Raw genomic sequence first — 24,744 nt, 5'->3', positions numbered from 1 at the left:
CGCACTGTCGGCTTTTGAGGAAATTGAAGGTTTTTAGGTGCGTCTTATAGTGCGGAAAATACGGTAATCGTTAATATAACCATTTCAAGAACTATTTAACTATTGTTGTACATATTTAGAATTATTTAACTAAAAAATAATTCACTCAGTAAACAGAAGTCAGTCATTACCCTACCAACTATTTTCATGGTAAAGTTGTCATTTTGCTGCTGGTCAGTGTAATACAGAAATCCAGGCTAAACAAAAAAAGACATGTTTCTGTTGTATAATCAAATAGTTTCCATCTATATTATAGAGGGCTTGTGTCCTACTTTATATCAAATATTCTCAGAGAAGAAAAAGAGACGAGACAAACAACTCAGACCTCAGGCTGGAGGAGGCTGAAGCAAAAAACAAAATGCATTTTTAAAACAAAAGACAAACATCAAAGTGCTCTAAAGACTATGTATGTTCAAAGGCAGACAGAAAACAGAAGTGGATGAAAGAAAAGAAACGGAAGAAGGTAGGGGATCTTGATGCTTTACCACATTTATGACATGAAAGTGAAATATTTTTCTTTGATAATAAAAATCATTAAGCCGGTTGGGGTAGCTCAGTGGAGTGTCCGTACCTGAATCCTATAGAAAACCAATAAGATTTACCTTATTGTTAAAGGACCAACCCAGATCAAGCAGCCCTTCAAGAAAAACACAAGTTTTTGTTACAGTTGACCCACCACTGTTTTTAACTTTTGTTTCTGTAATTTGTTGAAAATGAAGGTGTTAATACTGAAATGCTTTCTTCAAGTCATAACATTAAAGTTTTCCATTTTCTATAGGTTTCATTTAATCAGGTGAGCTATTAAGAATAAATTATTTACTAAAATGGCCTGGTAGGGAGGGAAGAACACCCAGAAAAATCAAGCTGCACACTTTTAGAGTAAAAACAAACATTAGCAAAACTGGCTGCTTTTCATTGACCATAAAATTATTCAACTTGGATTCGCAAAAATAAATTTACTAAATGTAACCTTGTCAATTTTGAAGAAACATGGCTTTTGTTAAGTTTTTGCACTAGGTATTCTCGGTGTATTAAAGTAAGTGTATTTCACAAAACTGCAACGGAAACAATTTTTACACATCACACAAGTCATGTGATAAACAACCAGATGTTATTGCTGGTGGGAAAGACAAAGAGGATGCAGGTGTGATGTGAACAAACATGTTCACATGTGATTTTAATTATGTTTCTCATTTAATGTAAACACAGAAACTGTGAAACTATTTTCTTGACATTAGTGGAACATGAACAACGATTTGCGTACATTTGTAATGGAAACAGCGACTTGAGGTCATAAAAATAAGACAGGCATAGGACAATATTGGCATTAAATATTTTAGCTGAAACGTGCAAGTTTCAGAAAGCACCTTCCTTAGAATATCTTTAATTATCTGAAAACTGCATTTTGTTTTGGATCAGGTTATCTTTGAGAATAAAATGTGTTTCATGAACTAAAATATTTCCAAAACAGCAACAACAGAAGAACAATCTTTAAATGTGAATGTGAGAACTTTGATGTGAATATTTCCACAGCATCTCTAAAGATGAAAAGACCAGGAGCAGTTTGAACATGTCTGTCTGGAGAACTGATTCGTAAAGTTTAGTGACCTTCTTCCATTACACAGATTTAAATAGGTAACGCTTTGAGTTCGTCTCGGTTGAGGCTGCTCTTTGGCAAGCCTTTTTCATGGACTGACCGTCTGTTGCTTCTCAAAGCAGAGGGGAGGACCTGTGGCAGGAAGCCAGTCTGCCAGCCTTTCCCGTCTCCCCCCTCCTCCCTCATCAGCGTCCTGCCCGGCAATGTCACGGCACTCGTGGCGTCCTAGCTACGACCCAGTTTAAGGTAACGGCTCCAATTTCACAGTTTAATTATTGCTAATCTGGGGAAACCAAGCCAATGCTAATGAGACGCACGTGCCGGCGGCCAGCAGTCGCTGAGAGAAAAAGTGTCAGGACAAGGTGGTGAGAGATTTACAGCCAGACTCTTTGGTGTGATCCACGCCAGAGAAGGGCTGGAATGATGGAAGAAGCTGAAAATTCAATTGAGCGATCCCCAGAGCGGGTACTGTTTGGCTTTTAATGCTCTAAAACAGAATAAATTACAAAGAAATAAACTTCAAGTTCTAATGATCCAAGATTTACGTCATTGGGTTCGATCGCATCAGTCTGGCAAACTGACGACGAGGATAAATCTGCTCGTGCTTCTTGTTTTAATCTTGTTTTAGTTTTGGCAGCTCGCAGCAACTTCAGGAAAGAATAGTGAATGAAATCACATTTATTATATGAAAGTGAGTTATGACTGTTTCATCCAATGAAATTCCTTGCCTTTCAGCTAAAGTGAAGTTTCTATCCTGAGGCAAATCTTTAGTTGAATCATTTATTATCCTCATTCTTAAGGAGGCGCCACATAAAACTTAGGATCAAATACGCCGAAAAGAACAGGAAATTAATCTTGATATTCACCAGTAAACTCATCCCTGACACCACAACTTGTATTCCTTTGAATGCAGCTCAAAGAGTTTATGGTTGTTTTCCAAAGTAAGCAAGCACAATTCTTTAAACCTCTAATTTCACTGTAAACTATCACAGCTCAGTCGGTAGGCTTGGCAAAGTTTCTGGCTTCACGATTTAGCCAGAATCTGTTGCCAGAAACTGTTTTTTTAGAGTTACAGTTTCTTTCTTCAAACTTTCTTAGCAACATGTTAAAGGCAATACAGCAAATTTTCTCAGGTTGAAGTCGCAGTAGAGTCACTCTATAATGTACCTCCTTCTTAAATCAATGGAAATCAATCTGTTGCTGATCAGCTTTTTGATGTTTTGATGATTTATGTTTGCAGATTAGCTGCGAGTTTACCTTCAGAAATCAGAGGAACCAGAAAACAAGCAGAGAGCAAATTTCGAACATCCCAATATGTTGTATGAAGGCATGTCAGCAGTTTATTCTGGTATCAGGAAAGCTGAACGTATCGCAGCAACGTTGCTCTATTTCATTCCTTTGAGCTTTTAATGTCTTTAGATCAAGAAAAACGGTGGATTAGGAAACAGTGACAGCCTTTTGGAAAGCTCAGTTACGGTAAGACAACATTTTCTAGGGAACACAAACAGTGAATGCTGTTAATGAAACATACCCATATCAAAATCAATTTCTTAATTGTTAATTCATGAAATTCCAAGTTAAAAATTTAAAAGCAAGCCAAGTAGCCTGTTGTTTGATTTTTTTTTTTTTTTGAAGAATTCAAATCTTGTCCTTTAGTTTATCTGAAGTAAACTTTGAAATAAAGTAATTGGCTTTCTATTGGTAAGTATCAGGTAAACAAGAAGAATCATCGCCAAGCAAGCCTTTATCTTTCCTGCAGTTAATTCTCTAATCAGCCTTCCCTCGTGGAGTTTTCTAATTGACGGCAATCACTCGGTTGTGACAGACACCTAGAAGACAGGTAGTCATCCATCACGCTGATCACTGCTCTCATTTCATGGTTGCTGAATGTTCGATACTGGCTGTTTAAGCTTTATCAAAACACAAACGGTTTATTTACTGCTGCAAACATTCGGATCCAACAGAGAAAAGGCAGGATGTGTCGGGGAACGGGGATTTAAATGTGGAAGAGCCACAGATGTCCTTTAAGAAGTAGCAGATAAAGCTCCATCAACAGTTAAATGTTTTCCTCTTTTTTTCCCAATTTAGATGAAATTATCAATGCGATGAAATCTACAATCAAGTATTATCTTCCTTTTTATTGGCAGGAAGGTTAAGGCAGAGAGAATTGCAGTATTTGGATGGAGGCTGGCTATAAACCAGCCGTTGCAATCTTTTGAAAGTATTCATCACCTGATAAAAGCTGCCAAGGTCAGACCTGTGGGAGATTGCTCGATCGAAAACATTATTTGGCACCGTGTTGTTTGCCTGGAGTGCACTTTTAAAGTTGCAAAACTGCTCGGAAAACAGCAGCGGAGGTAGTTGGTGTGCAATAATGTCTGGTGCATTAAACTTTCTTTTAAAAAAAGGACCATTAAAGATGTGATGTCTTAGTGGTTCAAGAAAAGCATAAAAACAGAATTCTCCCAGCATTACCACTCACTTTGTTTCACCCTGAGCTTTGTAATGAAGTAAAGAAATGGTACACAGATGATAATGTACACTTTTCAACAACGAAATGGTTGCACTCAAAACTCATTTTAGGTCAGGTGAAGGCTCTGTCAAGTCCGTCTAAAAGCTTAAAGACAGTTTTAAAGGCGTCCATTTGTGCTACACTGTCGTAATAATAAGCCTCTCTGTAAAGGCTAAGCAACTTTAACATCAGCCGCAAAAAAGAAATCAAAGTTTGGTCACTTTGTTTTAATTTATCATTTAGAAAATGCACTTGTTACAACAAGCTGTGTCTCCTGCAACTGCCAACGTAAAAACAGATTACAGGACAGAAATGTTAGCAGGGAGCAGGAGGGTCACACATAAAGAGAGAGCTAAACATTACTGACTGATTAAATCAGTCATACATGATTAAATTATTCTACAGTTCATTGATTGTTATTAGATTATAAATCATACATGTCATTATTTATCATTCATTTCAGCCACCTTTGACTTTGGTTGGATTTCAATTCTATTCAGAGCATAATAACCTTCATGTAACCAGATCAGAAAAGCTTGTTGAGATCTACAAAGACAGCAGCAATTTCAACTAATTACAGAGCCTCTTTAAATATTAACTGAGTCCTGCCACAAATTTTAACTCATTTACAGATCTATAGATGTCACTCACAGTGTTTCTGATCTGGTCTTGAATTTCTTTTAGTTCAGGGCATGTCTTGCCTTTTTCCAATATTTTATCCCGCCTTATATGATGAGTCAGGTTCTTAACGTCTTTCCAAAACTGAGCTTTCCAAAATAAAATAGAATAAACATTTGAAAATGGTAATTAAATCCTGTGAGAAAAAAAGGAGCAGTTTAACAGAGATCAAGAACACCAATACTGGCTTTTAGTTTTAGTTACTCAAATTAAAATTAAAATGTTCTACCTGTTTGCCTTTAACCCGATAACTGAGCATCACCATTAGAACGTATTTCTAAAACATAATGGGAAGATATTAAATTGTTCATTGTTTTTTTCTTTGGTACTTATTGGTTTAAGTACCAAAAGGCCTAATGGTGAATCAGATTAGATCCATCAGAGTGGAGCACTGAACCATCATCAATACAGATATCAATCTTCTACCATTTGTCTTCAGCAGGAAAACAGAGGAGCTGACAGTAATGTGATAACCTGAGAATAGATTAGTGTTAATAACTCAGCAAGCTGTTCATGCTGTAAATGAAACGGCTACATTAGCAAACTGTAATGTGACAGACTGAAGTAAAATGTCCAGAGCGACACAGAAGAAAAACTGAGAGCAAAGTGGAGAATGGCAGGTCATTTAAACTGCCCTGACTGCAGATACGGGCAAACACAACCGAGATCATAATTAACTCCAAATGTGAACAATTAGCACACCACTTATTGAGGCTTCACTGAACATTAATTAAAAAGCATAAAAACACCCATTAGCTGCGTTTCAAACATACAAAGAAAGGTTAAACTGAACTAGCAAACAGTTATGGCCAGTGCAGAGCAACAAACTGAAAAAACCAAAAAAAGATGATTGATATGAGATAAACAATAGTGTGTTTTAATAGTTTGCAGGTACTGTAAAAAACTTCTTTATATTTTTGTTTCCAAGCAACCAGATCTTCTTCTCAGTCTTTTAAACTGTTATAGTTTTCCAGACTTTCTCAAGGTTAGCCAAATCTATTCTTTTGACTTTTTTCACACATTTTAGGCAAGTACCAAAACTTCAGTTGTGTTTTGACCGAACCACTTAACTCCGACTTTAGGAGGAATTTGTTTTTAAGTAACTTGTGACACTGTAACACTGTGACGAAGTGAAGACAGTTTTTCAAAGAGAAAAACTTAGATTTAGGTTTAAACTGGACCTCAGGAACGACAGAACACAGAAATGAAGACTGATTCAAGAATTTAGCATAATACTATAATTTATATCAAGTATTTTTTAATAACACTTCCTCAAATCAGTGAGGACCACTATAAAGAATAATAAACAGTCCTTAATCAAATGTCAGCAGTCACAAACCAACACAAACATCCTAAATTAACTCCAACGTTTCTGTTTTTTCAGTCGTTTGGGTGGAGAAGAGCTCCAGGAGTCAAAGTTTGACCATCGAGCAATCAGGTGTGTCCCCCTCCCCCATGCTGTTCCCCGGTCCCCTTCGTTCATTCAAGGTTCACCAATCAACACGGCCCGCTGTCAGAACGGATCGCTCCCCTCCCTGGAGATCAATTTGCCATGTAGGAACGCAGCTCTTATAAGACACCTTTATGTTTCTGCCTTTGGAGGTTTTCCAGGCTCATCCTACAGAGAGGAGACCCCAGACAGACACAAACTCACTGTGGGGAACATCTATCCCTCAGAGCACTTCAGATCACCCAGAATGTGATGCAGTGTTCTGGCCTGGGGCTCCCTGACGGCCCTTCCTTCTGCCCTGTGACCCAAACTGTGACGAGGTGAAGACAGCAGACTGGCTAAGAAACAGATTATCTAGAAAAATACTAAATTCATAGAGAAAACTGTAATATAAGATGATAAACACTGCTGAAGTGTGCCATGTGTTTTAATCATGCTTGAAATTGAATCAATTATTTATTTTTTTGCTCATGCTAAAGTGAAATTAAATGTCATAACTCATATCTATGCATCTTCAATGAGTCGTCATGGATGGTGAAGTTATGTGCGGTAAGAATCCCCAGTAGCAGTCAGTCTCGCAACAAACCTGACGAAGCCTCTGACAATAACGGTTGCTCTCAGGCAGCAGAGACAATATTCCAAAGTAACAAGTTCTGGTTGACACCATCAGTTATAAACTACTGCTAATCTGACTCGTTTGCTTTTGCTACTCCACTTTAAATCTCTGTCTTGTTAGAAAACCAGGAAGAGGCAGCACAGGATGTGATCCAAGCCCGTTATGATAAACAGAGACGATCTGAACTTCCTCTTTGTTTCCTTTTAACTCCCCGGGGACTCAGGGGTCAGAGTTCGGGTATTATTTGAGCGTTTGAGACGCTAATCAGCTGCTCCCAGTCGTAAAAACAACACCTTGTTGGCAAGGTTAAGCATCGAGTGTTATAAAGTAAAAAGGTGAGAGCAAAAATCCTTCCAGCTCCACAGCATCCAAAACCAGAGAACAATGGTTCAAACACGCAACGCCCCACCAAAAAAAAAAAAAAAAACATGAAAAAAGTCTACAACAACAGGACACACAACGCCATAAGCTTTACACTCAAAAATTGTCCAGGGGATTTTTTTTTGTAGTTTTTAGTTTAAATGAAAGCTTGAAGTCTTAAAGAACTTTTAGAAATGAGAATTTGAATTATGCTAGTATCAGACTTTAGTGGCTCAATCCACCTTTAATATTTTATCAAGCCCAAAAAGCTGCACTAACAAACATTCATCCATTTGTGATAACTTAATGGTATTGCAAGATTAAAGCAAATATTGAATAATAATTGCAGCCAGTGCTGCACATATTGGATGTATGAATTTCAGAGCAGCCTGCTCGAGAAGGCTAATTTCATTATTCAGTACTTATTTACTGAATATCTTTTTTCCAAAATAGCATACAAAAATATGTGTATGCAGTTTTATTGCATAAACCCAAACATTTTAAACTAAAGTCAGAAAATAAAATTAAATGAAAACTTAAATCAGTTCCCCAGCTTATATATATGATCCCTCCATTCGTTTCACTGAATTGTTTACGCGCTTTCTCCTCTCCAGCAAAGTTTACGATTATATACGCAGATGCATTCTGCATTTCCACAGGCACCTCTGTCCATTACCGCCTGCACACACACCCACACCACAGCTGTACAAACAGATCACTCCACCGCTGCACATCAGCTCCGTCAGCTGCAGGGTGGCAGCATGCATCAGCACGCGGAGGCAGAAATATTCTGGTGAGCTTGTAATGGCTGCTGTTGTGGGCGGCGGTGATTACGGCTCAGCCTTGCGGGCTCTAACAAACCCTTTCATGCCCACCTGTGGAGCACAGCGGCCTGTGTCTTCCAGTCAGACGGCCAGAGTCCGGTATGAGCTATGCAGATGAGCAAGCAGCCTCGCAGCTAGCAGGAACCTTCAGCTGCAGATGCCACGCAGTGCGTGGAGAATGTCACTGCGGCTGGAAAACCGGAGGATTTAAGCAAAGCAGGTGTTCAGTAAAAAAAAAAAAAAAAATCATCTTATGACAAATACTTGCATAACTTACACATTTTCATTTCTGTGTTTTGTTCTGTTGTTTCAAATTTGAGGACTTGGTTGGTCTGGTTAATGCAAAAATAACACAATTCAGGTTTTTATAAGTGAAAATCCTGAAAGCTGTCATTTTCCTTTGAGTTGTGGAATACTTTGTGTTGATCGATTATACAAAATTTATTAAACTTTGGGGTATGAATACTTTTGGAGGTGGAGCCCAAAATGTTCATCCTTCCTGGAAAAAAATCTGTTCATCCATACAGCTCAGAGCTTCAAAAAAATCTATTAATAAATTCTAAAATAAATGAATGAATGAATAAAATCAAAGATCTGGACTCAAACCTACAGAAGAGGATGAGGGCCACAGAAAAAAAATCATGACTTTAATCTCAGAATTCTTTTTTTTTTTTTTTTTTTCCCCAGAACTTTTTTCTCAGATTTCCAACTCTCTCTGAATTCTGGCTTGTTTACTCACATTTTTCCTTAGATTTCTGACTTCAAGGATTGAAGAAAGAATTCAGAAAAAAATTCATCAGAACTCTGAGATTAAAGTGACAGTTTTGAGAAAAGCCAAAATTAGGAGAAAATTCTGAATTGTGAGAAAAAAATGTCAGATTTTTTTTTTTTGTGGCTCTAATCCTTTTCCAGATGACATGAACGTCGAACCCAAAGATATTCTAAGCCACAGAGTCCAAAGTTGTGACTATCCTCAACCTGACAGGTCAGAATCGCCTGATTAGATCCTGATGCTTTTATTTATGCATGCAGGTAACTTTGTATGTAATTACATGGACCTTTATTTGTATGGGGACACCTTGGTGAAGCCCTTCTTACAACAGTGACATTGTAATTATTTAGCGACCTAACCACAATATAAGACTTCTACCAAGCCAAGATACTCCTGGCCAATCAAGCGTGACTCGTCACTGATGAGACAGGCCATTTTAGATCACCAAGCCATTTGCTCAGTGATGCATTAACAGGAAGCGTTAATGCTGTGTGTTGTCCAGCTAAAATCACAGTTTAATATTCAGGACACTCCACCGAGTCTACAGGTTTATAATTCCAGGCTCCATGCTGCTGCCACTACACACACCTTTTCAGCTTGAACAGCCTCTTTGAAGCAAGTCATGTGAGGAAAGAAATAAAAAATCATCCTCACCGTGCATTGAAAATATAGCCTTTTATTTCCTACTTTAACTATCCAGGTGACCTGCACTGAGCCTAACAGCCTATTTAGCACCTGTGCCACAAGAAAAAGGAGGTGTGAGCCTTGCACAGCAGATGTCTGTTGTGCCAGGCTGTTTGCCAGAAAGACCAGCGGGCGCCCGTCAGCCTCTGAAAGCAACAAGCTGGTCCGCTGAAGCATAGCTCACAGTCACAACAGTGTGAGCCGAACATGCTGAGTAGAATGCAGAACAGGTAGAAGAAAGACAGCGCTGAACTTGCACAGTCTGCTAAGTAAACAAATAACATGGAGAACAAATAGCACTTCCATATTTATGAAATACAAATGTAAGTCGGCTTTTTTTATCACATCCTTTTGGGGGCTAATGGTAGATCAGCTGCAACCCGGTCTGGATTCCAGCTCAGATTGGGCCAGATGGGTTCAGAGTTTCTATGCAGAAACCGCCTATCCTAACAACCATGCAGCCTACAGATTAATCACTCAATCTATGATATTTATGTCCCCAAAATCAATTTCTGCCATTCCAACATCTCCAACATTATGGTCGAGATCAAAGAGCCGTCAAAGGAGTTCAGGGGGCGAGACAGCAGATTATAAAGACTAGATCCCATCAGGACAACCAGCAGTCACTCTGGTTACTTAACCCCGTGTAAGTCTACATGTACTGAAGGCAGACTTGTCTGCATCAAGATACATTTTTATGACTTTGTACTTTTACTTGGTGCAGAAACAGTGGAGTTAGCACAAATAGTTGTGCAGTAGGCATCCAGCTAGCTCACCAAGCTTCCCAACACCCAGTCCGATTGTTGGAAATGAAGATATTTGTAACCAGAAATGCATACTATCGATACGCTCGACTAAGACATCTCAGCCGAACACAAACGGCTTGCATGGAGTCTGCAAGGCTCACAGGAAACAGGACAGCTGATTAATCTTCATACGTTTTGCCTCATGGGTTGAAGATGATGATAAGGCAGTTGTCATTTTGCTAAAGATGCAGAACAATAGTGGGAAGGCAGCCCACTTCAACACACCAACACTACCTGACCATTTCCAAACAGATCAGGCACAAAAACACTCATGAGCTCAAGCAATAATCCAGTGCTCTTTAAAATAATCCATTTTAATAAAGACAGTGAAATGTTTCATATTTCCTTAGTTTATTAATCATTTTATTTAATTTTAGGACTAATAAGTTCCCAAAAAGCTATTAACAGAAATTTTGGCACACATTAACAGATGCGTCTCAGTTTGTGTTTTTTTTTTTTCCTATTTTAAGATTTCATAAAGACGAGAAATATTTATATTGATCTGCTTTGGTTCATTAAATTCCAAAACAGGCAGCTAATTGGTAAACAAATAGGATTGTAACATTTGCAAAGTGTTACATATTGTTATGGTTTACAGCGACTCTCATTTCACAGGACAGTGAAAATTGGTACAAAATATGACAAGATTTTAAGAAGCCAACAGAAAACTGTTTCAGACTCCTTCCGCTCTCTGTGTCTTATAAGCAGGTAGAGCTCAGAATTTGACAGACACCTGGGTTGAATCTCTGAATGCATCTGGCCTTTGGTGCCCCTGTGGCGAGCTGTCATTATCATATCAAAGACTTTTTGGTTGCAGACAGAAAGGAGAACCAACACTTCAACAGCCTCTCCATCTAATTTTTGCATGAACCCATTTGAATATCTACGGAAAGCGATGCACAAGGATAAAAGAGTGCAGAGAGTGCATGTGAAAAAAATAAAAACACCCACACAGAACACTCAGGATTACTCTCACTCCATCACACACAGATCTAAATCTCATGTACATTCGGCCTCCTTTGCATTCTGCCTGCATGTCGTTGTTTTGGGTTTCGATTATTTATTTCTCTCTTTGTGACAAAAACTGCAGGTAGGGCAGAGCGACACGGCGAACAGGCAGCCTTGATCCGGGCCTCGATGCTTCATGAATATGCTCTTTCAAATCCAGCTCTGCTTTCATGGTGCAAACAACAATAGTGTGTCATTACAACAGATACCATCAACCCAACCTTCGAAACCACAGGCAGGAAAACACTTCCTGTAAAATCATCACGGAGCATTTTCATCGTGGCTACAGCAAAACAACCACCAATACACTCAGATTTTATTCAACACAATATAATCTCCAGACAGGGATGAAACCACAGGAATGCAAAATACCAAAAAAACTACAAACTAAATAAGACATTTTCTGTTTTATTTAAAAGGTAATTTTGCTGAAGTCTGAGGAGGTCTGATGGTGTAAAGGGTTCAGATTTAAACCATGATAATATTTCTGTATTTACAGTATTTCACCAGAAAGTATAAAACCTTAGCGATGCATTCACAGACCTATTTGCAGATACTACATGCAAGTATAACTGTTCCTTTTTAAAAAGTGCACAAAAAGGAAGACCTGCATCTCAAAAAGCTCATTTTAAATGAGCTGTTAAACATTCTTCAAAGTGAAATCTGCTAATATTCATGCTGCTGCTGAATGTCTTCGTGGAATAAAACTCAGATCAGTACGAAAGACGGTGGTTTATATCTAGAAGGTGAAGAACATTTTCTAGCTGCAGCCAATCCTCTCTGCGGTCAAATGAATCAGTTATAGTTTTTATATAGATATGAGGTGCTCTCTGCTGCTCTGTATTGCCTTTTTATTTCAGCAATGCTGTCCTGAATATGATTTTTATTTGATATAGTCAGAAGCTGCTCTTATAATTTCACCATGATCTGATGAACGGACCCGGTACTTGAAGGGGAGAATTTTTTTTTCCAGATTTTTGATTATGTCTATATTTTTTGTATTTGTAACTGGAAACAAACTGTGACCTGGGAGTAAACTTATTCATTAATGTGTTTTTTAATCCAGCCTGTAAAATAAAGCAGACAGTGCAGCTTTGTGAATTTTTCTAGTCCTGTTTTATTCTTACATGCCATTAGTTCAAGGGCATAAATTATCTTGAGGATGATTTCAGAACATTTGTTTACCTTACAGCCTCAGTCGCTGAAAAAATTCATTTAATCGCACACACAGGTTATGGTAATAAAATGTTGAAAGTTTCTGAAACTTAGTATTTTGTTTTAGCCTTTAATATGTGTAATTTTCTTTCATTCATAACTACAATAGTTCCAACTTCATAAAAACGTGTCAAAGCAAAACTGAACCTTGACTGCAGGCGTGCCGATAAGAAAATACAATCAGATCTAAATTAAGGTTTCTAAAAAATCTTTGCAAAAGTATGAACAGAGTAACGGAGTTTACGAAAAATGCAATTTAAAGTTCAATTGCAAAGAAATAAAAAATGGAACGCAAAAAATGTCACAATTTACAATTTAAATGGATTGAAAGCTCAAATGATTACATAAAGGAAATTAATGAATAAATTGGAAGAAGAAGGTCAAAAGAAAGGAAAATCAGCTTCTTCTGTCACTTCAGTTTGAAAGCTCATCATAACGTACAAACTTTATATGATTTAATCAAATATAGGAGCATGCATGCAGACTCACATTCTGCATAACAATTTTTAGTGACTTTTTCCTTTAGGAAAGTTGCTCAAACCTTGGAGGCAAAAATTCAGAAAAACACAAAAACACTCAAAGAAAAATACTTAAGTCTCCAAGTGAAAAAACTTGAATGACAGATTTTAGAGCGTAACTGTCTGGAAAAAAAAATTGAGAGGCGTCACGAATCATGAACAGCAGGAGATTTGCTGAGTCACTCTGGGAATATCGAGCAATGAAAATTATTCAAACGTGACAGCATGGTTGATTTCTAAAACTCTTCTGCTGCCAGTTCTGACTGTGTCTCATCATTATCCACATTAAAAAATAAAAAATAAAAAAACTAGACACCGCTGCACATTTTCCATGAAATGAACTGAAACCTGCCAATGTTTGTGATGCCTGGCATAGAAATTTATGTTTAGCTTGGAAAGGAAATCAAAAGATAGGTGCTGCACAAGATGTAACATGGCCATCCATCCATCCATCCATCCATCCATCCATCCATCCATCCATCCATCCATCCATCCATCCATCCATCCACACAGCCCAAACTGTTTATGCATATTTACGTAAATTATTGTCAGACCAAACTCAGTCATATTTTAAAATATCTGCACTGTTTGCATGAAGTACATTACACAATGTGTAATGTACTTACATTTTGTTTCTTAATTTAAAAATTAAGAAACAAAGAACTGCTTAAAGCTGCAGTATAGCTTTTTTAAAAATATATATTTTCTATTTCATGTTTCTTAAAATTGTTAAAAAAATCAAAGTTCCTCTGCACGCTGGTTTGGGTTATAAATGGAAAACTTTGTGCTCCAAACTCTGTCTTGTCTGCAGACACATTTGCAGAAATCTGTTAAAGACATGCAGGGTACTCTGTATTCATGAGCACATTCTCCACTGTTATGCATCACATCTAAATACACCAATATATATATGTATATATGTATATATATATATATATATATACATATATACATATATATATATATATATATATATATATATATATATATATATATATATATATATATATATATATATATATATATATACACACACACACATATATCCTTAGGTTGCACCTCAGAATCTCTTTGTTGAATAGAAACTGCTACCATTAAACATCCATTTTTATCCTTAAAATCTTATTCTCACAGAAGAACGGCTGTAAATTTGGAGATAAAAAGTGGAAATCAAGAAATGAAGCAAAATAATTTTAATCAGGCAAATTAAAAAACAAAACAAAAGCCACTTCTTTGCAGTGAAAATAATTCATTTATGCAGAACTTAAACCTTGTAGCTGAATAACATTTTAATTCACTATTAGTCTGAAATCTGATGTCAAATATGTAAAGTCAAATATGCCATTTTCTAAGTGTAGATGTTTTGTCATATTTCATGTGGATGAGCACAAACGTCGTCCATCCGTTACGTTGATCCACTCTCAGCCGGTAGCTCCTGCTCACGGCTTCTTTCTAAGGTGCATAAACTTTTACAACCCTGCAATAAATCATGATTAATTTTACTTTTCGGCTGTTTTGTCTTTTCGGGTTTATTGCATGCAGCTCACCCCGTTATCGTTTCACTGGAATAACACATTTTCACATTACTACTACATCAGGCCATTATCGTGCAGGAAAACGACAACTCACCCGTGTGCTTGCCAAATAAACCCCATGCTCAAAGCGACGGGCCTTTTTTTAGGTCCACTTTGCAAATCTGCGAGTGAACAAATGGCCTCCTCTCCACTGCTGAAACTAACTTCTCATCTGTTTTATTTTCAACCTGTCAGTGTGATGAAGTATGCTAATATTCTCACTTTACAGTATGTGATAGAACTATAATAAACACAGAGTGAGGGGTATGATGGATGCTGTGTTGCAGGCTGGGAGCTGCAGATTTTTGCTTCCCTTTGGTCTTGCAGCTTTAGATGACGGGACTTTCTATAGTTTTCTCTCCTACAACATGCCTTCGATTGGCAATAATTGTCTGGTATTGATCACCTCAGCAGACCCTCCGTCCATCCCTCACCTTCAGCCCTCAAACTTTTCTCTTTTCTCTTGCAAGCCTTCTTTTCTAAAACCATTTCTTGCTCCCTCCTCCTATATGAGCGCGGCGAACAGCATGCCGTCATCGCTACTAAATCACTCTTGAATCAATAGTGGAGAGCAGACGCTCAGCAGTCCATTTACGGCTGAGCTGGTGGAGAATAACCGTGCAGGAGATGACAGGAAAACGAGAGAGAAGCTGAACTTTAAGGATGGTGATGAAGTTCTGCTTACTTTCAAAGAGTGTTTTGTTTTTATTCTGTTGTTTCATTCATGCTGTGGTCAGTGGTTCAGAGGTAAAACTAAAGATAACTTACCACTACACCTAACATCTGAATTTATAAATAATCATATAGATTTAGTAATCTCTCAATAACCACTAATAATGCTATTACAACCTCTAACAAAGAGCGAGTAAGTTTCCATTCAGGTGTAATAAGTTCAACAAAGCTTGCTTTAGAGTAGCCTGGATAAAAAAAAATAAATACTTAATACAACTTTATATTTGCTCTGGTATTATGACTGAGGTCAGCCTGTTACTTAGTTACACCAGACTTCATTGTGCATTCATACGAACACCAATCACACAAACAGCTTTGTGGATAAAAACAGAGCTGCTTCATAAGAACAGCAGAAACGTTTGATCGTCTTCAGCCACTCACCTGCTGTTTGGACTGAGATCTGAAGATCCTCACATTTAAACACAAAGTTTTCTGACTCAATAATGAAATCACTTCATTCCACAATATTCAATAGAAGTTCAACGAGAGCTTTATATCTGCATTCCATATTTATCTTTAAATCACTAGTTTGTGGCTCAGCAGTAAAATCCTTTAAATCTGAGCTATGAGAGAAAACAGGAAGTGAAAGGTTGGACTCACATCAGCGACTCCAGCCTCCAGGATGGTGAGCTTGGTTTCCTTCTCCAGATCAGCTTTTTGTTTAACTGCAATCAGAAATCAGACAAAAATATTTATTACACCAAAGCTTAACAGTAAAAACAGCACAGTAAAAAGGTGAAGTTCAAGAAACCGTCCAGACCTGCTCTTGTTTCTACTGAATGATCTGCGAAGTTTCCATAAATGTGCTACATATACACAGATATTGTTGTTGGTGTTAATCTGCAGAAGGAAATCTACCAAACAGGCTTTTGGATGTCTTGCTTTAATAACTTGAAGAAAAAAAGAATCAATCTTTTTATTTTCCTGACGATCATTAAATCACACCGGGGAGAAGCTGAAGCTGGTTTGTCTTGGAGCTTTGGGAATCCTGCTTGGTTAAATTTACTGATGAAATGAATAGGAAATGAAGTCTTTAGAAAACATTTAATTGAGTACGCAGGTGAAGGAGATGTTGGTCTTTACATTCTAGACTTTCCTGATGCTAGGAGTTGAATATTCTGATTGATTTGTTCAAGTCGTATTCTACTTCCTTCATGTTTATTGTTTTTCTTTGCTGAAGACAAACTGCTGAACTTTTGATTTGTGGAGATTTTAAAGGCAGTGATGTCGTCTTTTGGATCTTTCCCCAAACATTCGGCCGGCAACACCTCTGCAGTGCTGGTGATCTAAAAGAGCCATTACTGCTGCAAATCATCTCTTTATGAAATATGAATTTTTAACCCAACTTGCCGCCAGGCAAATACTAAAACACATTTCCACACAAATACAATTAAACCCTGCACCGTTCTCTTTTTTCACCCATTAATGTAAAGGGAAACAAAGAAGACTTCAATTGAAATTCATGATAGAGAGCATATTAAAACCAGAACAAAATGTTCTGAAAAAAAGAAAGCATACATAATTACATTCACTTTGCTTTGCATCTGAATACAGCAGTGGAAAGAGCAAACCTCCTTTGTTGACACACCAGGCAGATGAAGGATATGCAAATAGCAAGTCTTGATGCTGTCATACTCCTCCAAAGAGCTTCAACAATTAGTCTTTCAATCTGTCAGAGCACGACTCTCTGCTAACCTTATGCAACGTGTGGAGATATCGCAGGTCTCGACCTTAAAATGTATTTTGGAGAAAATCAGATGACATACTGTACTAATGGCAAAGCACAGTGAGCTGCAACTGTCTGAAAACCACAGTTACCCTGAGAAGATTACAACCTGCTACCATGGGTGGGAGTGTCACTGTCATCATCTTCTTTTTTCAGGGTGTAATGATTATTTACCAAAAATACAACAAAATCCACCATGAGTTTCCTTCAGACTGTTCAGGCTGCACTGCTTTCATTCAGCCTCAGTTTTTGTTACACGTTTCATTTCAGCTTGAATCAGCCGAGTTGGTAGTTGGTCCTGTTTCTTTTCTCCAGCTTGTGTCGTCACTGCGGACACGGAGTTCCAGCTACTCCGAGTTCAAGGCAGATTTGACAGTAAATTAATGCATTTTTCTTTCATTTTTTTCATCAGTTCATGATATGGTTTAAGTTTAGCTGGGAATGTTTTAGGGAACAATGTCCCAAAAACACAATAGAGCTGCTTTTGGATGAAGCCGATCATCACTAATCTTCTGAAATATACTTGTACTCACATTGATGTGAACTTTACATGCCCTGAAGCTGGTCTGTGACCCTTTACAAAAAAAAGCGTAAATCAATTTTACATCTAATGAATCTGGATAAAAACAGCTTCAAAAATATTAGCGTTTGGAGTGTTTCTTTTTAAGCTGAAAGAAGATGCAGCACATTTTCTTCCACTACAACAAAGTCAGAGTGAAGTGTTTGAGTAACAAGTGACTGATTCATGTAAGATATTGGACAAAGTAGGGTGAAGGCATTGTGGCGATGTCCCAGGAAGCCGACATGTCTTAATGGCTCTGTCAAAGCCCGGCATCTGCAGACTCCCTTCAGTGAGAAATGGAGGCTGGCTTGGTTTGTCATTGTCAGCCGTCCGTCTTGAGAAACACCTGAACAAACTTCTGGTCTGGTGTTACAACCCGCCGAGGCTTTCCTTGCCTTTTGCCTCGATTTTAGATTCCTCTCACATTAAAACCTTGTAGCAACAAAAAATGGGAAGTGGGCAGAAGTATGCCATGCTTGAGTAGTTCAGCCCACACAGAAGTACAGCAGCTCTGTGTGATGAACTATCAGCTCACTCTTGAAGGCAGCATGAATTATTAATTGACTTTTACTTACAGGAAACATGACTTTTCGGCTGTGGTGATATAATTCTTCTACACCACATTTTCTCCATGGTAATTACTCCAACTCCAATGACTTAAAGTGCGCCCAAGTGACTATTCAGAGGCGCACAGAGGTGAGGTGCTTTTAAACCAATCTAAGGTGATTGGTTTTGTGTCCAGTCACACCAAAATGCTGCGTATTACAGCTCCTGCACCACAGTGCTGGAGTGTTGCTTTATTAGACATTAAAGGGGAAGTATTATGCATTATTCCAGGCAAATAATACCATTTTACAGCACAATGGAGCAACTATGTTAGCTTCAGTTGCTGTAAATATGATATCAAATGTGATTAAAAAAATTGACTTTGTAATTTAATGTTTCGTAACTCTTTCTGAAGCTTCGCCTTCAGGAAGTCATCACAACATTGATCCTCCATTAACCCTTAAAGGGACATTATTATGTCCTCCAGGCGCAGACTGGCATTTTATAGAAAAAACAAATAACTATATTAACTTCAGCTGTTATAAAATGCTATTTATTTCAAATCTAACTTAAAATAAAATCAACTTAGTAATTTATTGCTTTGAAAAGGACAGGCAGTCATCACAACATGGCCCCTTTATTAGCCCTTTAGCAACATTTTTACCAGCGTTTCACTGAAAAGCAGCTCATATAATGAGCTCAGCAGTTCCACCAGGTGTTTGCTAATTACTTCTGGCTAGTCTGAAGGAGCTGAGTGGGGGACTTATGGTGGAGGGCTCCGGTGTGAGACGTTTTGTAGAGCTGAATGGTTGTCATGGGAGAATAAAGGATTTCTGAATCGTACATGTCCAGGTTTGTTTTTGATGAGGGGATAAAATTATGACATAATGGAAAGCTGAAAAACGTTAGCTGGAGATAGGCACCAGCACCCCTCCCGACCCCACTGAGGGACAAGGGTGTTCAGAAAATGGATGGATGGATGGATGGAAAGTTGAAAAAAGTCAATTGTACATAATACTGCCCCTTTGATTAATTGCTTAAAGGAATAAAAATCTGTCATAGATGGAAAACGGAGCCAGATTTAGCCCTCATCTCCCTGAAACAACAGAAGACTTTGATCCTCAATGCGCCTTCATAATTGAATGTGCCAAAGTGCTTCAAGTTTCAGTGTTGGGCAAGCTTTAATAGACGAGCTCTCTCCCACAGAGTGTCACACCTACATGCACACACATCTAATGGCTGCTGCAGAATCAGACATTCTCAGACACAAACATGAGAGAATGTTCAACATGATTTTCATCCGGAGGGAACGAGGAAACTGCACAGTAATGCCACCGTCTGTCTGGCGTCCTGGAGTGGCGGCCATAGCAGCCAGTGAGCGTGACTACATCACAGGCCGCAAGCTCCTTTTAATTAGCACACAAGTCTCTGGACCTCGAAACGCCACGGTCTCCCCGAAACGCAGCCAACGGCTATTCGGACCATCCGCTCTTCCTCTCTCCTGCAGACTGTAAATGAGTCCAAGTTGGATGAGAGCACAGCTTGTGGACAGCCGAGCTGAGGTGCCTCATTTGTACCCCAGCAAGCTCTCGCTGCCGAAACCCAAATTGGACCCATTTTTAAAAGGCTGCAACAGACCAGGTGCCGTGATCAGACAGAGCGGCGACTTTTCTTTCAGGCTGACAAGCAGCGCGGTGCGAAAATAAGCTGTAATGTAACAAAATGGGAATGAAGCAGCAATGGTCTGTAGGCTGAAGGTAAATGGTCTTTGCTCACATCATTCTCTGTTTTTTCTGTTTCAAGAATATTCCATCTTCCATCGTCATTCTCAGAAACATTCAAGCCAGAGTGGAAAACTGAGCCTGAAGGGAACAAACATGGAGCAAATCTTATTTCTAAAAAAGAAAAGGGCCCTTTATTTGTCCTCCAAAACACACGGAGGCGCTTCATTTGTCAACGATGCCGCCCCCATCTTGAATTTTGCTTTATGTTAACTCAATGTATCTGAGGCGCCTAGAGGGAAGCACAGCGAGTGCTGTGGATTCAGAAATGCTTCATTTTTCACCGCTGACAAAAGAAAAAGGCCCCGGCTGGCTCCAACGGTCTTGGACCAACAGAATGGGTCGTTATTTCAAGCGCTAACCACCACCGCTACCCCAACCACACAACCTCCACACATCCTGCTCACCTTTACATTTCACAGCCCATATAATGTGGAGAAATAATGGCTATCTGTCAAAAAGCAAAGGCGCAGAGCCAGGCGCCTTCACAGCAACACATAACAGGAATATGATGAACTTTGTTATGTTACCAATGTTCAGCAAGGAAAAATGTCTTGCTGGATTTTTCACTTTTTTTTTTTCTTAAAGCACCTTTTAATTTAACAATAAAGATAAATAGCATCTGCTTCATGTGACTGGAAAGGAAAGTTAAATTGAGTATAGCAGTTAGACTCAACACCAAAGTCCATGATAGATCTAGATCAATGTGACAATTCCAGATGTTTTCCTTTGAAGAAGTTTTATTTAAAAGATTTTTTATGAAGTTATATGAGAATAATATAAAAAAGACGAGTGAAAAATTGTTTTCACAGCACAAAAGAGACTTGAATGAGTTTATTATAAATACTTTTAAGAGTATCACAGTAATTAAAAGTGTTAAACTCAGGAAATGTTTCACAAAAGAAAACATTTCACATAAACGTAATAACAAATTAAAATGAAACTTTCATCATTTTATACACCAGTTTTCTAGTTAAACTGGGTTTTTTATAGCTTGAGGTTAATTGTTGCTTTCAAAAAGTAAATAAAATTATGAGGCTACATTTACCAACACTTAAAGTTGCTGGAATGACCCAAGTCTTATCTGTTGGTTTCTACAAAGAAAGAAATATTAGTCGAGTCTCAGTCATCCTAATTTAATTTCTAATATCAATTTTTCAACTTTAAATCTATTCCCAGTTGAGTTTGACCCCAGACTCCCCCGGTGGTTGATGTTATTGGCTGCATTAATCTAGAAAGAAGCAGCAAAGCGTTATTAGTTGCAAAGGCTTCGAAAGAAACGCCAAAAATAATTGCATTTAAAAAGACTGAACAAATGGAGCATCAAGAGTTCACTTGAGGACAAAACATTATTAAATGAGGAGCAAAAAATGTGAGACGACAGAAAGATGATGACAGAAACATCGTCTGGTGAAGAAAGAAAATAATGTGTACAGTAAACAGTGAGAACTTGTTCACAGTGGAAAGTGACGCTTGGATGAGGAAAAGGAGAAATAATAAAAACATTCGAGATAAATTAAAAAAATAGGAAAGGAAATAGATTCAGAGAGTAACATGGGAATTACCTTAATCCAATTCAAGTCAAACTACAGTTTTGCTGAATTATTATGCTAAGATTATGTTAGAAGTAAAGGTAAAAAATACTACTCATTTTTATTCAGCCATGTGAGCTTCTGTACACATTGTGCAGGTAGGATATTGATTATTTAATCTTTTGCCTTGCAATATAAAGCTACATTTTCTAGTAGTCAATATAATCAAATATTTCCATGTTCAGTTTGACCCACTCAGGGTGATGAAAGCATCTATAATGTGTCAAATATCAGCAAATTCTACCAAATGCATGAACATGTCAGTAAAATAAACATTCTGCTTTTACTTAAAGGTTGGGAAACTTACCAATGACACTGAACCTTGCAGCACAAAAACATCCAAGCAGCTCAGAGGTACGTAAGAGTAAAACACAACAACCAGTTAAAGCTCCGTGAACACCACTGGTGACCCTACAGTTAGAAACGGGTTGATCAAGCCTGGCGGTTTGGAGCTGTTACCTACAACAGCACAACTCAGCTCTATGGGAATAATTAACAACAAGCTTTGAAATGGAAAGATTCAGCCTTTATGCATAAAACCATGTTTGGAAAATAAACAGTTTATCACCAGGAAGACCTAAAGTATGGTGGAAGGATGATCATCTTCCATTTAGATCTCTTTAGATAAAGTTATTTGGAAAGTGTAACTTTCATATTAGTATAGGAGTTTCTGGGAAGCTTTTTCTCACAAGGAGAAACTTTGGTCTCCAGGGTAACCTTTGGAGTTTGTATCTTTAAATGAAGGAATCTATAATAAAGGCCCTGTTTTGAATGTTTTATACAGTAGTACACCTCCTAAAGTAAAGGTAATTAAAACGCTTCTTGGCTTTAAATGTAACCTCAGGGTTACAGAGTCTGCATCTCTAATCATGTTGAATTATTTTGGTTGAGGTTGAACTCACAGCGATGCACTTATCCAACACCCATAATGTGTCCGTGTCCCTTGATGTGTTAAACATCGTTTATCGCCTTAATTGATGTCATTTAGGTCTTTGCTTCCGCTCCACATGATTCATTCATATTTTAAAAGGCAAGTAATAAACACCTCCGTTAGTCTACGGAAACAATTTATTAAACACACAAGACCCTGGAGACACCGACAGGAAAGCATCCAGACCACTCGCAAATGAATACCCACAAAACAACAAACTTCTGGACGCAGCACACAGATGAAAACACACAGAAAAGTAATCCCACATTAAATACATTTTTGGTTCTTCAAACCATATGAAACAGCATCTATGGCTGGAGAAGTCTGAAAAAAGTGAGTTTCTTTCTGGAAGTGAGCGGAGTTGACCTTTGAGAAATCGAGTCGAGTCATAAAAAGAGGAAGTGACCTCTAAAATAGTTTAGCTCCAAAAAACATTTTCTCAAATTGCTTCTTTAGTTTTTGTCCCACTCATAAAAAACTACAACTCATCGCTTTACAGTTTTCACTGGTTTCAACTTCATTTTGTCACAATTTTAGCTTATGAAAAACAGTTGACGTTTGTTTGGCTCTTCTAAACTTTCTTTATGCTAAAACTCTTTGGCATGCTGACATTAAACTCATAAACTGCCATTTCAGATAAACACCAGACTTCACAGTAATTTACATCAAGGACTTCCTTTCATTAAACAAAAAATCTCTCTCGAGGTCAGACACTGCAAAAACACAAGAATTACCAAGTATTTTTAGTCTAGTTTTTGGTTTTTTAGTGCAAGTATCCTACACTTTACAGTTTTATCCAGTTAAATCCAGTAGTTTAAAGGTGTGACAACTGATACAACTATACATATTTAATGCCCTTTTATTAAGAATGTGTCTTTCTGCTGACCACCAAACACACAAACCGTGTAAAGCTTGAATGTTTTTAGTTCCTGCTGACGATTTCAAAAACTCTATAACTCTGTTTTATGTTGGTTGTAATTTCTAATGGGGTGACGGCTTCTAATTACACAGTTCACTTCGCCACCAACAACTACATCAGAAATAAACTAACCAGACGACACTCAGAGGCAGGAGGAGAGCATGCTAACATTTTATCATGTTACTCAGCTGCTAACGTTCAGCACTTTATGTCCGACTGGAATCTCACTTCCTAAAACTTTTATTCTGTTTCTATTTGCGCTCAAAACGTACTGAACCTCATTTTTTCATATTTGTCTTCCTCCCTTGCTCTTCCATCATATATTTTTGTTTGTTATAGATCAGGAGGCTAACAGATATGGCCAGCAGGACAAACATATTTTATACTCTGTCCAATTTATCAATATGAGTATTTGCTTCTTCCTCAGGTTATTTCCTGAAGCATTCTCCCTTTGCCACCATTTTTTCTCTCCCATCCCCCTAAGCAGAGTATATACAGGAGGTGTTTATAGACGCGATAAGTGGCAGATGACGACTGCTTGGCGAGCCTGGAGATAAGGCTGCCAAAAGCAAGGCCCCCCCCATCTATCAAACCTACCGCAGCCGAGCCATCGGCTTCAAGCCGCCAAGGAGGCGAAGGAGGTGCGGAAAAGGTAACAGCTCTCCATCTTCGGATAAAAGAGAACCAAAATGACAGGACGGCAAAAACTCTGGGGACAGTCAGAGTAAATACTGCCTGGTGTTTGATTTAGGACGGTCAGGTGGATTTGTAGTAACAGGATTATTAAGGTCTGGTAAGACAATGAGTCTCAATCTGTGTTGTCAACAGCTCTCTGGGTTTACAGCACAGTTTGACAGCAACATTGGATCTCACTCTATTGTTTTGATACATATATATATATATATATATAGGCCTCTGGTAGAGGACCCGAGCTCAGAGGATGAAAGAGACCACCCACAGAGGGTGAGAGGGGAATTTTCATATAACTATTTTTTTCTTGAGGAGGGGGTAAGGGTTGTGAAATTTTTCACAAGCGTCTCCAGCTTGGCTTCATTGTTGAGTAAAAGTCACAAGAACTTTTCAATATGTGTTTCTTCAAAATGTATTATTAGGGCCGCTGGGGAAAAACAAAACAAACAAAACAAAACAAAAAAAAAGTTTTTCTCAAAACCGAAATTTAATCTTAGGAAATCAAAAATCTAGAATTCTGAAAAAAAAAAAAAAAAAAAAAAATGCTAAAAATCAAAAAAAAGTAAAAATTAAAAAAATTTTCAAATTTTTGAAAAAAAAAATTTTTGCAAA

At 38.0% G+C, this 24,744-nt stretch overlaps 1 protein-coding gene across 1 annotated transcript in view; it reads right to left on the bottom strand.

The window, feature by feature from the left end:
• Positions 1-24,744, bottom strand: part of LOC106956208 (protein tyrosine phosphatase receptor type N2) — a 183,725-nt gene that overhangs the window by 71,926 nt on the left and 87,055 nt on the right. The window contains exon 12 of the mRNA XM_015046893.1: positions 15,986-16,050. Within this exon, the coding sequence (XP_014902379.1) occupies positions 15,986-16,050 (65 nt within the window). The remainder of the gene's footprint in view (positions 1-15,985; positions 16,051-24,744) is intronic.

This window comes from Poecilia latipinna, unplaced genomic scaffold (assembly GCF_001443285.1).
Source record: "Poecilia latipinna isolate Pla-1442-1.1 unplaced genomic scaffold, P_latipinna-1.0 Scaffold797, whole genome shotgun sequence".
In the NCBI taxonomy this organism is placed as follows: Eukaryota; Metazoa; Chordata; class Actinopteri; order Cyprinodontiformes; family Poeciliidae; genus Poecilia; species Poecilia latipinna.
This window is presented reverse-complemented; position numbering and strand designations above follow the sequence as displayed.